The sequence below is a fragment of the Hemiscyllium ocellatum genome, chromosome 29, assembly GCF_020745735.1.
Source record: "Hemiscyllium ocellatum isolate sHemOce1 chromosome 29, sHemOce1.pat.X.cur, whole genome shotgun sequence".
NCBI lineage: Eukaryota > Metazoa > Chordata > Chondrichthyes > Orectolobiformes > Hemiscylliidae > Hemiscyllium > Hemiscyllium ocellatum.
Window position 1 is genome coordinate 31,346,715 of NC_083429.1, and position 15,405 is coordinate 31,362,119.

The following is a 15,405-nucleotide window of genomic DNA, read 5'->3' on the forward strand; positions in this document are numbered from 1 at the left end:
CAGCTGCAAGCAAACCAATAATTTAAAATACACAAATGGTAATTGTGAATAACATTGTTCTTTGAATATGCAAATGAAACATGAGTCACAATTATTGGAAATGTTAACCATATCCATGAGCTATAATCATCGGAAAACTTTCCAATTCAGCTCCTAAGACTGAATAATGCAGTTTGTGAAGCTGTTATCTATTAGATAGTTTTTTTTTTATTTGATGTGATCATAATGAACACCATTAATATAGTCCATTGACCTACAAAAATATTATTGTGTATGGATTTGAACCCCATTAGACACTCAGGAATTTGAAGCACTTGTCACATCTGCTGCATATCTATAAAGTGTTGCGCATCAACTGTCTGCATAACCTTTTACTCAACTGAGAACAAAACGATTCACGTTTATTTCATGATAGACTATGAAGGAGCACTTCATACTTGTTGTGTTTCCACACGGAGACTTGGGTCACAGTGAACAATGTCCTCTATTTGGGCATGGTGCACTACAATAGACCTCTTGAGATTGATATTCAGACAACTAAATGATTAGAATCATTTGAAATAATCCAATCTTATATGGAGCTGAGGTTATGAAAAGGATTTCAACCCATAAATTGCAAATTACAAACATTACTTCAAAAATCTTAATTAAACTTTTGTTTAAAAGAGTCTCATCCAAACCATTAACAATCTTTCTCTTCCAAATGTTAATTAATTGATCCTAGATTTTGCTGCTTTATTTTCAGAGAGTTTAGCAGTAATACCTTCTTATATTACATCTTCTGTAATATAGTCTAAGTTGAACATACCTTGATACACAGATACAACAGCTGGTTCTAGTTCGTGATCACCTGCTAATTATTAAAATTTTGTACAGAAAATTTAATAGCGAATACTGTATAATCACTAATTTTGCTTGGTTCTGTTATATGAGCAAAACCTAAATGGTAGCCTGGTTAAAGGAGTGGCACAAGAAAAAGTAAGCCTAACCAGTAATTTATTACAATGACTACATTGATTACATTGATTACAACACAGAGTTCTAAGGTTCAGAATAAATAATTTAATGATGAGCTGTGGGAAGCATCACCACAGTAATGGTGCTGGATCCACTACTTGTCAACATTTATATAAATGATTTGGATGTGAGCTTCAGAAGTATAGTTAGTAAGTTTGCAGATGACACTAAAGTTGGAGGTGTAGTGGACAGCGAAGAAGATTACCTGAGATTAGACTAGGAGAAAGTGAGGACTGCAGATGCTGGAGACCAGAGTTGAAAAGTGTGGTGCTGGAAAAGCGCAGCAGGCCAGGCAGCATCCGAGGAGCAGGAGAATCGATGTTTCGGGCATAAGGTCTTCTTCAGGAATGAGGCTGGTGTGCCAAGTGGGCGGAGATAAAAGGTGGGGGAGAAGGCTGAGGAATTTGGGGGAGGGGCGCTGGGAATACGATAGGTGGAAGGAGGTGAGGGTGAGGGTGATAGACCGAGAGGGGGTGGGGGCAGAGAGGTCGGGAAGAAGATTGCAGGTCAAGAGGGCTGTCCTGAATCCAGGGGTTGGGACTGAGGTAAGGTGGGGGTAGGGGAAATGAAGAAGCTGGAGAAATCTACATTCGTCCCGTGTGGTTGGAGGGTTCTTAAGCAGAAGATGAGGAGCTCTTCCTCCAGGCGTCGTGTGGCCTGGGTCTGGCGATGGAGGCGGCCAAGGACATGCATGTCCTTGGCCGAGTGGGAGGGGGAGTTAAAGTGTTCAGCCACGGGGCGGCTGGGTTGGTTGGTGCGGGTGTCCCAGAGGTGTTCCCTGAAACGTTCTGCAAGTAGGCGGCCTGTCTCCCCAATGTAGTGGAGACCACATCGGGTGCAGTGGATACAGGAAAAGACGTGTGTGGAGGTGCAAGTGAATTTGTGACAGATATGGAAGGATCCATTGGGGCCTTGGAGGGAGGTGAGGGGGGAGGTGTTGGCGCAAGTTTTGCACTTCTTGCGATTGCAGGGGAAGGTGCCGGGAGTGGAGGTTGGGTTGGTGGGGGGTGTGGACCTGACGAGGGAGTCGCGGAGGGAGTGGTCTCTCCGGAACGCTGATAGGGGTGGGGAGGGAAATATATCCCTGGTGGTGGGTCTGTTTGGAGGAGGCAGAACCCGACTGCCCCGGCCGACCCATTGTCTCAGCCTGCTCCTGCCCCACCGAACTCATCTCTGCATACCTCGACACTGTCCTGTCTCCCTTAGTCCAAGAACTCCCCACTTACTTTCAGGACACCATCCACGCCCTCCACCTCCTCCATGATTTTCGCTTTCCCGGCCCCCAATGCCTTATCTTCACAATGGACATCCAGTCCCTATACACTTCCATCGGCCATTACCAAGGCCCCCAAACCCTCCGCTTCTTCCTCTCCCGCCAACCCAACCAGTACCCTTCCAGTGACACCCTCCTTCGACTGACTGAACTGGTCCTCACTCTTAACAACTTCTCCTTCCAATCCTCCCACTTCCTCCAAACCAAAGAAGTAGCCGTGGGCACCCGCATGCCCACCTCTTCGTCGGATATGTGGAACAGTCCATCTTCTGCAGCTACACTGGCACCATCCCCCACCTTTTCCTCCGCTACATCAATGATTATATTGGCGCTACCTTGTGCTCCCACAAGGAGGTTGAACAGTTCATCCACTTACTAACACCTTCCACCCCCACCTCAATTTACCTGGACCGTCTCAGACTCCTCCCTCCCCTTCCTAGACCTCTCCATTTCTATTTTGGGCAACCGACTCAACACAGACATTTACTACAAACCAACTGACTCCCACAGCTACCTAGATTATACCTCCTCCCACTCTGCCTCCTGTAAAAATGCCATCCTATATTACCAATTCCTTTGCCTCCACTGCATCTGCTCCCAGGAGGACCTATTCCACTACCGAACAGCCCAAATGGATTCCTTCTTCAAAGACCGCAATTTCTCCTCCAATGTAGTCGACGATGCTCTCCACCGCATCTCCTCCACTTCCCGCAACTCTGCCCCTCCAATCGTCACCAGGACAGAACCATACTGGTCCTCACCTTCCACCCCACCAACCTTCGGATACATTGTATCATTCTCTGCCATTTCCGCCACCTCCAAACAGACCCCATCACCAGGGATATATTTCCCTCCCCACCCCTATCGGCGTTCTGGAGAGACCACTCCCTCCACGGCTCCCTCGTCAGGTCCACACCCCCCACCAACCTGACCTCCACTCCCGGCACCTTCCCCTGCAACCGCAAGAAGTGCAAAACTTGTGCCCACACCTCCCCCCTCACCTCCCTCCAAGGCCCCAATGGATCCTTCCATATCCGTCACAAATTCACCTGCACCTCCATACACATCATTTACTGTATCCACTGCACCCGATGTGGTCTCCTCTACGTTGGGGAGACAGGCCGCCTACTTGCGGAATGTTTCAGGGAACACCTCTGGGACACCTGCACCAACCAACCCAACTGTCCTGTGGCTGAACCCTTTAACTCTCCCTCCCACTCGGCCAAGGACATGCATGCCCTTGACCTCTTCCATCGTCAGACCCAGGCCACACAACGCGTGGAGGAAGAGCTCCTCATCCTCCGCCTAGGAACCCTCCAACCACACGGGATGAATGTAGATTTCTCCAGCTTCCTCATTTCCCCTAACCCCACCTTATCTCAGTCCCAATCCCCGGATTCAGCACCGTCCTCTTGACCGGTAATCTTCTTCCCAACCTCTCCGTCCCACCCCCTCTCCGGCCTATCACCCTCACCTCCTTCCACCTATCGTATTCCCATCACACCCCCCACCCCCACCCCCACCCCCCCAATTCCCACCCCCTACCTTTTATCTCAGCCCGCTTGGCACACCAGCCTCATTCCTGAAGAAGGCCTTATGCCCAAAACGTCGATTCTCCTGCTCCGCGGATGCTGCCTGGCCTGCTGCGCTTTTCCAGCACCACACTTTTCAACTCTACCTCAGATTAGAGCTAGTTCTTGATCAGATTGGCCAATGGGCTGAGGAATAGCAGATGGAGTTTAATTTAGATAAATGCAAGGTGCTGCATTTTGGGAAAGCAAATCTTAGCAGGACTTATACACTTAATGGTGAGGTCCAAGGGGGTGTTGCTGAACAAAGAGACCTTGGAGTGCAGGTTCATAGCTTTTTGATAGTAGAGTCGCAGGTAGATAGGATAGTGAAGGAGGCGTTTGCCATGCTTTCCTTTATTGGTCAGAGTATTGACTACTGGAGTTGGGCGATCATATTGCAGCTGTACAGGGCATTGGTTAGGCCACTTTTGGAATACTGTGTGCAGTTCTGGTTTCCTTTCTATTAGAGGGATGCTGTGAAACTTGAATGGGTTCAGAAAACATTTACAAGGATGTAGCCAGGGTTGGACGATTTAAGCTACATGGAGAGGTTAAATAGGCTGGGGATGTTTTCCCTGGAGTGTCGGAGGCTGAGTGGGGGGAACCGTATACAGGTTTATAAAATCATGAGGGGCAGGGATAAGGTAAATAGACTCTCTGGGATGGGGGAGTCCAGGATTAGAGGGCATAGGTTTAGGGTGAGAGGAGAAAGATATAAAAGAGGCCTACGGGGCAACTTTTTCACACACAGGGTGGTGCGGGGATGGAATGGGCTGCCAGAGGAAGTGGTGGAGGCTAGTAAAATTGCAACATTTAAAAGGCATTTGGATGGGTATATGAATTGGAAGGGTTTGGAGAGATATGGACTGGATGCTGGCGGTGGGGCTAGATGTATTGGGAAATCTGATTGGCATGGATGAATTAGACCAAAGAGTCTATTTCCGTGCTGTACATCTCTGTGATTCTATGACTCTAATTCTCTTGGAGAAAAGCAAATAATACTATGGCTTACCAAATGAAATCAATTCAGGTAAGATCAAGTTAAAGTTTGGAATGCCACTTTCCTCAAGTATATCCATGCAGCCTCTAAAGCATCTGATATGCCATTAATAAAATCTTTGTATCATGCAATTCTGCCAGAAGCCATGCATATCCTGAAAAGCTATGAAGCAAAGGCATATAAAAATAAAGGGATTAGGAGCAAGAGTAAGTCATTTGCAGTTTTGTATCTACCCCACCATTCGACACAATCATGGATGATCTGGTCTCAATTATACTTTACTGTCTGCTCTTGTAAATTTTAACTCACTTGTCAATTGAAAATTTATTCAACTCTGCCCTGAATAAATTCAATGCCTCTGCTACTTTCTTACAAAGAGAAGTGCAAATACTAATGATCCTCTAACAGAAGACAACTTCTGTTAAATTTAGACCTCTTACTCTTCAACTATGTCCCATTATTCTAATCTCCCCCACATGAGAAAGTATCCTCCCAGTATGCAGCTTAAGAACTTAAACGTTTCAGTAAGATCGTCTGTCATTCTTTTAAACTCCAATTGGTACCTGTCCATCTGTTCAACTTTATTCCATTCTACTTCCAATAGGCACAAACATTCCATTTGCTTTCCTAATCATTTACTGTGCCTACATACCAACTTTTTGTGATTTATGTCTTAGGATACCCAAAACCCTTGATACCATTGAGTTCTGTAATCTCTCTTCATTTAACTAGTAAAGCACTGCTTTTCTATCTTTCTTGTTAAAATGAACAAATTTACATTCTGCCACACTTTTATTCATCTGTCAATATTTTGTGCACTTATTTAAACTACCCATATTCCTTTGCAAATGCTCTATCTCCTTTTGACAACTTAATTTGATGTCTTTGACAAACGTAACTACCACTCATTCAGATCCTTCACTAAAGTAATGTCATGGATTTTAAAAGCTGAAGCTGCAAGCACTGATTCCTTAGTACTCCACTAGCTACAGCTTTCCAATCTGAAAATAACTCATTTGTCTCTACTCTGTTTCTGATTGCTAACAAAACCTTTATCCACTAAATACCATACTCTTATCTTCTGTCATAACCTTTGATAAAGTACCTTCTCAAATGCCTTTGCTTACATATATAGGCTCCTCTTTATCCATTTTGTTTGTTAATTCCTGAAAGAACTCTAATGAATTAAGTAAACATGATTTCTTCTCACAAGGCCATATAAGAGGCAATCATGTCCTAAGGATTTGTCTCCTTTTGTTCCAACAGCTTTCCAAGCACCTTTTCTGCAGACGGCTATTAATTTAAATTCTTCCCTTCCATTCAGTTCCTGATTTTCAAGTATCTTTGCAAACTTTTTGCAAGTTTTCTATAGTGCTGACAAGAGACAAAATAGCTGTTCAACACCATCATCTTGTTCTTCATTATCAAGTCCTCAGATCCACTCTCTTGAAGACCAGTGTTAGCTTTAATTACTCTTTTCCTCCTTAAAATATTTGTATAAACTCTTAACATCTGTTTATCTATTACTAGAAAGCTTTCTCTCACATGCTTGATTTTTTTTTGTCATTCTTTGCAGGTCTTTCAAATCTGACCCACCTTCTGATATACTATGAATCTTCGCAAATTTGAACACTGTTTCTTTGAATTTGATGCTACTTTTAACGTTCAATTAGTTACAAATGGTATATTGTTTTCAAAGAATTTTTCTTTCTCACTGGGCTAAATTTTTGCTTAGGATTAAGTATCTCCTCAAAAGAGTGCTACTGTATATCTACACTCCTACATTTTAAACTTGCTTCCAGCTCTTTTGAACTAGTTTTCAACTATCTTAAGCTAGTTTTGTCTTCATATTCTTATAATAGCCTTATTCAGGTTTGAAATACCCGTACTTTTCTTCAAACTAAATGTAAAATTTGACTATGCTATGATTATTTTAACATAGGCTCTTCACCATGAATTTATTGATAAAAAACACTTTGCTGATATCAAGGTCTGGATTCGTCTGCTTGTGGGTTGGCAATAGAACATACTACCCTTATAAATTGTCCAAAGTACACTCTGTGAACTCATTTACCAGGATAGCTTTATCAATCAGTTTCATTCAATTTATATGTTGGTTAAAGTCATTCCTTACCCAATTTATTCATTTTGTTATATTCTGTCCTCCAGTGTAACTACTTCCACAAGTTACCTCTACAAATGACTTCTCACCTTCCCTATTTCTTAACTGCATCCAAAATGATTCTAAAGTTTTCTCTTTTGAGCTAAGGTCATTTCTCACTAGTGCACTGATGGTATCCTGAAGTAAAAGCTATCCCTCCAAATTTTCTGAGCTTCTGTTTGAAACACTTTCAATGTTCATGTCCCAGCCTTGGCCATCTCTGTAATGGCTGTCATGTTATACCTATTTACATTCTTTATTCTATATTCTATCACAGTTTGCTTGCTTGATGTCAAATTCTGTCTGATAAAAATAATATAAGAATCTGAGTCATTTGTACATATGGCAGGAAGTAATGCTTGCTAGGTACCAGGATAATGTTTTATTGATTAATATGTTTTCAGTCCAATAAGGAAAGAAACCAATTTGGACCTCACTCGGGGAAATAAAGTGAGGTAAGTGGGTTAAATTCAGTAGATCATCACTGACCTAACATTGACTGTGACATCATTTAAAGTAATTGTGGAGAACGTCTAATCAAAGCTAAGAATGTTAATTCGGAAAATCTGATTTGAGTGATTTAAGAAAGAATCTTGCACTACAGAATAAAACAGAAATGGAGGGAATTCAGGGAAGAGACAATTCAGATGGGAATAGTCCATTAAAGAGAAAAGATTTATGTTCCAAAGCTATTCTTTGAAATGAAATAAAAATTATAAAGAAACAGAAAAGTTTAAAACAAGTATCGGGAGCAAAACTTGGTTAATAACGAGGAAAATTATGGCCAGTAGAAAAAAGTTGAAAGATGTTAATATGGGAGGCAAGGAAAGGTACAGTCTTGCATTAACTGACAATCTTGCATTAAATCCGAGAACAATTTATATATGTATAAAACTGCATTTTGCAGTATTCGCAATGGAGGTTATCAGTAGCTTGTTGCTGTATAGAACTGGCAGCAACTTGTGATGAGCAATTTATAAAACCATAAGACCATAAGACACAGGAGTGGAAGTAAGGCCATTCGGCCCATCGAGTCCACACCGCCATTCAATCATGGCTGATGGGCATTTCAACTCCATTTACCAGCGTTCTCCCCGTAGCCCTTAATTCCTCGAGACAACAAGAATCTATCAATCTCTGCCTTGAAGACATTTAGCGTCCCGGCCTCCATTGCACTCTGTGGCAATGAATTCCACAGGCCTACCACCCTCTGGCTGAAGAAATGTCTCCGCATTTCTGTTCTGAATTGACTCCCTCTAATTCTAAGGCTGTGTCCACGGGTCCTAGTCTCCTAGCCTAATGGAAACAATTTCCTAGGGTCCACCCTTTCCAGGACATGTATTATCTTGTATGTCTCTATTAAGTCTCCCCTTAATCTTCTAAACTCCAATGAATACAATCCCAGGATCCTCAGCCGTTCCTCATATGTTAGACCTACCATTCCAGGGATCATCCGTGTGAATCTCCGCTGGACACGTTCCAGTGCCAGTATGTCCTTCCTGAGGTGTGGGGACCAAAACTGGACACAGTACTCCAAATGGGGCCTAACCAGAGCTTTATAAAGTCTCAGTAGCACATCGCTGCTTTTAAATTCCAACCCTCTTGAGATAAGTGACAACATTGCATTTGCTTTCTTAATCATGGACTCAACCTGCATGTTTACCTTTAGAGAATCCTCGACTAGCACTCCCAGATCCCTTTGTACTTTGGCTTTACTAATTTTCTCACCATTTAGAAAGTAGTCTACGCTTTTATTCTTTTTGCCAAAGTGCAAGACCTCACATTTGCTCACATTGAATTCCATCAGCCATTTCCTGGACCACTCTCCCAAACTGTCTAGATCCTTCTGTAGCCTCCCCACTTCCTCAGTACTACCTGCCTGACCACCTAACTTCGTATCATCTGCAATCTTCGCTAGAATGCCCCCAGTCCCTTCATCCAAATCATTAATATGTAATGCGAACAGCTGTGGCCCCAACACTGAACCCTGCGGGACACCGCTCGTCACCGGCTGCCATTCCGAAAAAGAACCTTTTATCCCAACTCTCTGCCTTCTGTCAGACAGCCAATCCTCAATCCATACCAATAGCTCACCTCGAACACCATGGGCCCTCACCTTGCTCAGCAGCCTCCCGTGTGGCACCTTATCAAAGGCCTTTTGAAAGTCTAGATAGACCACATCAACTGTGTTTCCCTGGTCTAACCTACTTGTCACCTCTTCAAAGAATTCCAACAAGTTTGTCAGGCATGACCTCCCCTTACTAAATCCATGCTGACTTGTTCTAATCAGACCCTGCTCTTCTAAGAATTTAGAAACCTCATCCTTAACGATGGATTCTAGAATTTTACCAACAACCGAGGTTAGGCTAATTGGCCTATAGTTTTCCATCTTTTGTCTTGATCCTTTCTTGAACAAGGGGGTTACAACAGCCATCTTTCAATCATCCGGGACCTTTCCTGATTCCAGTGACTCTTGAAAGATCTCAACCAATGCCTCCGCTATTTCCTCAGCCACCTGCTGCTAAACATAAAACTCGAAGTTTTTGTTCATGATGCTCTCCTCCTCTAAAAAAGATAGCAAAAGTAGAGACAGCAATGAATTTGGCTTGGCAATAATATCACTGTAATAGTGTGAACCTTGGTTAATTATTCATTACAACAAAACTGTGTTCATTTAGGGATAACTGGATTTTACTGGGCAGCACGGTAGCTCATTGGTTAGCACTGCTCCTCTCAGCACCAGAGAGCCTTGGGTGACTATGTGTGTGGAGTCTGCACATTCTCCCTGTGTCTGCATGGGTTTCCTCTGGGTGCTTCGGTTTCCTCCCACAATCCAAAGATGTGCAGATCAGATGAATTGGCTGTGCTAAATTGGTCGCAGTGTTCAGGGATGTATAGGTTAGGTGATTAGTCAGGGATAAAAATAGGGTGGGGGAATGGGTCTGGTTAGGTTACTATTCAGAGGGTCAGTGTGGACTTATTCTCTCCGTGTCTGTATGGGCTTCCTCTAGGTGCTATGTTTTCCTCCCACAGTCCAAAGTTAAGGTGAATTGGTCATGCTGAATTGCCCATGCTGAATTGCCCATAGTGTTAGATGCATTAGTCAGGGGAATGGGTCTGGGTGGGTTACTCTTTGATTTGTCGGCGTGGACTTGTTGGGCCAAATGACCTGTTTCCACACTGTATTCTAAATGCCTTTGATTTAATCAGGTGTCCACCCAGCATATTAAAGAATATGAAAACATCAAGGAAATAGCAGACAGTGAAGCTAGGAAATTCCATTGAGCCCAGATGCACTATCATCATTTTGTTCATATTTCAGTTGTCAAATCCAGTCATGGACATAGAGGTTTATAAAATCATGCAGGGCATGAATAGGATAAATAGTCAAGGTATTTTCCCTGGGGTGGGGGAGTTCATAACTAGAGGGCATAGGTTTAGGGTGAGAAGAGTAAGATTTAAAAGGACCCAAGGGGCAACATTTTCATGCAGAGGCTGGTGCATGTATGACATGAGTGCCAGAGGAAGTGGTGGAGGCTGGTACAATTAGCAACATTTAAAAGACAACTGGATGGGTATACGAATAGGAAGAGTTCAGAGAAATATGGGCCAAGTGCTGGCAAACGGGACTAGATTAATTTGGGATATTTGGTCAGCATCGACGAGTTGGACCAGAGTCTGTTTCCATGCTGTGCATTTCTAAGACTCTATACAGAGCTGAAAATGTGTTGCTGGAAAAGCGCAGCAGGTCAGGCAGCATCCAAGGAACAGGAAATTCCACGTTTTGGGCATTAGCCCTTCATCAGGACTCTATACATCCATTTAGTCTCAGGAACAGTGCACCTAATAGGTACAAAACTGCTAACTAATCAACATTAAGGGCACATTTTGATTCTCTTCTTTTGTTTTTGCAGGTCCAGAAAAGTCATGAAATATTAGACAAGAGAAGACAAACTGAATATGAATAAAGTGGAACATCTTCCACTTTGTGTTCAGCATTACATTATGGATGACAGTCCTGTGATTATACAGATAGCATCTATTACCAAAATAGAACTGGGCAAGCTTGTTGTGCCATAACTCTAGGTCATTAAATTTGGCTTTTAATTCATTGGTCCTTCTGAAGAAATCATCAATCTTTATTTTCTACATAAACAGAATTTTTTCTCATACCATTACCTTAAATGGATCAAAGGAATTAAGATTGGAAAAGAGTATCAGCCATATTGCTGACTGCTGACCAGTAATCCATGGTGTCCATGGCCAGAAATCTTCAGCCAGAAGTGCCTAGTAGATGATCAATCTCAATCTCTTTGAGAAATTCCCAGCATCACAGATGCCAGTCTTCAGTCAATACAATTCACTCCACATGATATCAACAAATGTTTGGTGGCACTGGAAACTGCAAAGACTATTGGCCCTGAAAAAAATCTGACAACAGTACTGAAGACTTGTGCTCTAGTACTTGTCGCTCTCTGATCCAAGCCAATCTGGTACCCTGGCTCTCCCTCTACATTGTGGAAAATTAACAATGTATATCTTGTACACAACAGCAGGATAAATCCAAGTGGGTCAATTACCTCTACTCTTGATCAATAAAGTGAAGGAAGGTGTCATCAACAATGTTATCAAGCAGCACCTGCCAGGGCCACTCAGCTCGTGACCTCATTACATTCTTGATCCAGACATCGATAAAAGATCTGAATTCCAAAGATGAGGTGAGAGTGACAGCCATTGACATCAGACTGCATTTGACACAGTCAGGCATCAAGGAGCCTTAACAAAACTGGAATCAATGGTAATCGGGGCAAACTCTCCATCAGTTGGAGTCATACTTGGCATATAGGAAGATGGCTGTAGTTTCTAGGGGTCAGTCATCTTAGTTCCAGGACATCTCTGCAGGTGTTCCTCAGGTCAATGTTCTAGGCCTAACCATCTTCAGCTGCTTCAATGACCATCGCTCCATCATAAGGTTAGAACTGACATGTTTGCTGACGATTGCATAATGTTCAGCATCATTCACAAGTCCTCAGATGGTGAAGTAGTCTGTGTTCAAATGCAACAAGATCTGGACAGCCTTGGGTTGACAACTGGCAAGTAACATTTGTGACACACAAATGCCAGATTATAACCACCTTCAATAAGAGACAGTCTAACCTTTCCACAAAATTCAATGGTATTAGCACACTGAATCCCTCACTATCAACATCCTGGGCATTATCATTGACCAGAAATTCAATTAGACTGGCCATACAAATACAATGGCTACATCAGCAGGTCAGTGGCTAGGAATACTGTAGTGAGTAATTGACTCCCCAAAGCCTGTCCACAATCTACAAGGCACAAACCACAAGTGTGGTGGAATACTTCCCACTTACTTAGATGGGTGCAACACCAACAACACTCAAGAGACTTGACACTGTTATGAATAAATCTGTCTGTTTTGATTGACATCACATCTACAAGCAACCGCTCCTTCCTCCACTGATGCTCTGGAGCAGTAATGAGTATTGTCTACAAGATGTACTGCAGAAATTCACCAGAAATCCTTAGACAGCACCTTCCAATCTGAAAATTACTTCCATCAAGAAGAACAAGGTCAGCAGATACATGGGAACACCACCATTTGCAAGTTTGCCCCCAAAGTCACTCACCACTCTGACTTAGAATGTTCTTTCATCCTTCCTTCACTGTCACTGGATCAAAATCCTGATATTCTCTCCCTTAAGTGCATTGTGGATCTATCTATTGCACATGGAAAACAATGGTTCAGGAAACCAGCTTACTACACCTTCTCAAGGGGAACTAGGGCCAGACAATAAATGCTAGCCAGCGAGTGATGCCCACCTCCCTCAAATGAAAAAAAAATTGGTGAGAGCAGATTATAGAGCAGCGGTGTGACCATCAAAAATCAATTAGCATGCCACACTGTGTCTAAACAATACAACCACAGGTTTGAGGAAATGAATCATCACATATCACTGATCAGAATTTTAAGAAGGTCGCAACTTAGACAAGGTTGTAGTGAGGAGAGAAATGCAGAAGAAAGCAGTGAGCTAAACATCAGTGTCCTGAACAAGATTTTGGTGATAGAAAAAGCAACTAATTGTATACAACGTCTGAACAAAATAATGAGTGACGAATACAAAGTAAAAGGTGAAGAAGGTGTACACCCAGGCCAGGAATAAATGAGCGAAATTAAAGATCTTTTGCTCTCAGCAAAGTGTGCTGACAAACTGTGATAAACAAATCTGAAAGAACAAAGAGGAATATGGAATGTGAAAAGAGTGCATTACTCCAATGTCTAAAATATGTGGGATGCTTGAATCCACAAGCAGCTAAGATATAGTGAGCTTAAGTGGTTACAACACATAATGTTGGATGCAAGCCAGAAGCATACAGAAACTAAGGGATAATATGTAAAGCTTTGCTAAAGGATGGCTTTCAGTAGGGAAATAAATTAGGTTAAATTGGCTGTATATGTGTCATGTGAAATTATGATGAATGGCTAATTGAATGAGATAGCAAAGATCTACTATGCCAATGAAACCAGCCTAGCTTGAGTGAATACCTAGAATCATTGAAATTTACAGCACACAAGGAAAATAATCATGCCAATGCTGACCCTCTGAAAGATCAATTGTGGTTGGTCACAAATCCCCCCTTTTAGTCTGCATCTCTCAGTTCCCCATCCTCATATGCCTGTCCAATTCCCTTTTAAAACTTTCCATGGAATCAACATTTTGCCACTTTTTCAGTAGATTAATCAAGAATCATGAAATCTTAAAAACATTCTTAAAAATAAGGGGTGGTATGGTGGCTCAGTGGTTAGCAGTGCTGCCTCACAGCACCAGGGACCCTGGTTTGATTCCAGTCCTGGGCGACTGTCTGTGTGGAGTTTGCACATCATCCCCATGTCTACATGGGTTTCCTCCAGGTGCTCCGGTTTTCTCCCACAATCCAAAGATGTGCAGGTCAGGTGAATTGGCCATTCTCACTTATCTATAGTGTTAGGGATGCATCAGGTTAGGTGCATTAGTCAGGGATAAATGTAGGATAATAGGGCAGGGGAATGGGTCTGGATGGGTTACTCTTTGGAGGGTCAGTGTGGAAGGGCCTGTTTCCACACTGTAGGGATTCTATGATGCTCATTTCCCCTCTATATATTTTTGCAATTAGCTTGAATCTACTGCAGGTTCTCCTGTTATTCAGCCCTCATCAGAGTTTTTTCTCTATTCACATTATCAAAACTTTGCACCACCTTGAAATTTCCATGAAGGGCTCCGGCCCGAAACGTCGAATTTCCTGTTCCTTGGATGCTGCCTAACCTGCTGTGCTTTAACCAGCAACACATTTTCATTTCCAAGAGGTAACCTTGTAGCCTTCCCTGTTCAAGAACTGTTGTAACATTTTCAATCGCGGCTCATAATTGAAGAACCCCTATCCCTCGTAGCATCCTGAAAAATATGGTATGTATGTGTTCTCAGGCTTTTCTTGAAATTTGATGCACAGAAATGCCCACAATGTTGGAGGTGAGGTATAACTAATAATGTAGAAAAACAGAAGGAAATTTGAGAGTGGTCGCTTGAGGGAAAACAAAGTCTACATACATTTTCAAAATTAAGAATTACCTTATATTGTTATTGACTTTGTGTTCTGGTTCAATCTGTTCTTCATATTGCTCATCTTCCATATCCTCCAGACTGTCATAGAGATTCCATTCATCCTCCTCCCCATTATTTGTATCATATTCAGTGTCTTCTAAAGTTACCATCTCTTCATTGTCCTGAATGCGATGCTGCAGTTCCAGTTGATATTCCCTTTCTTGAATTAAGCTGTCAGAATCAGACTCCAATGAGTCAAATAGCTTTAAGGGAAAATCCTCTCCTTCCGGTGGAAATGGCCCTTCAGGTACCTCTTTCAGTTGGGTGCAAGCTCCTGGGTTCAGCAACTTCCTATTCTGTGTAGGACTTCTATTTTTCTCCATCATTACGACATTCAAGATGTTAGAAAGGCCTTAATGATTATTCGTTGTGCAGGTGAAGTACTAGTTCACATGCGGAAACTGTAAATGATGACTTGTATAAAGTAGAACTTTCTTGACTTCATTGAATGCACAGAAAATTCATGATCTGCACGACATTACAATCATGGTTTATTTGTATTTGTACCACATTTGTTCAAAAGCTAAAAAGGAAAAAAAATGTTAAAAATCATTGAAAAGAAAGCAAACTACAATACAAGTTTTATACTTATTTAATGTGTTAGAAACTCTTTTAATTAAATACTTTACCAAACTTGACTTCAGTAGATTGGATAACTTTAAATTTCAGCATGTTTCTCCATTTTGGACACAAGTGTCCTACATTCTACATACGATGCC

The 15,405-nt window shown here is 42.3% G+C and overlaps 1 protein-coding gene across 1 annotated transcript in view; it reads right to left on the minus strand.

The window, feature by feature from the left end:
- Positions 1-15,009, minus strand: part of jhy (junctional cadherin complex regulator) — a 94,566-nt gene extending 79,557 nt beyond the window's left edge. Inside the window, exon 1 of the mRNA XM_060846736.1 lies at positions 14,654-15,009. Within this exon, the coding sequence (XP_060702719.1) occupies positions 14,654-15,009 (356 nt within the window). The remainder of the gene's footprint in view (positions 1-14,653) is intronic.
- Positions 15,010-15,405: the final 396 nt, after the last annotated feature.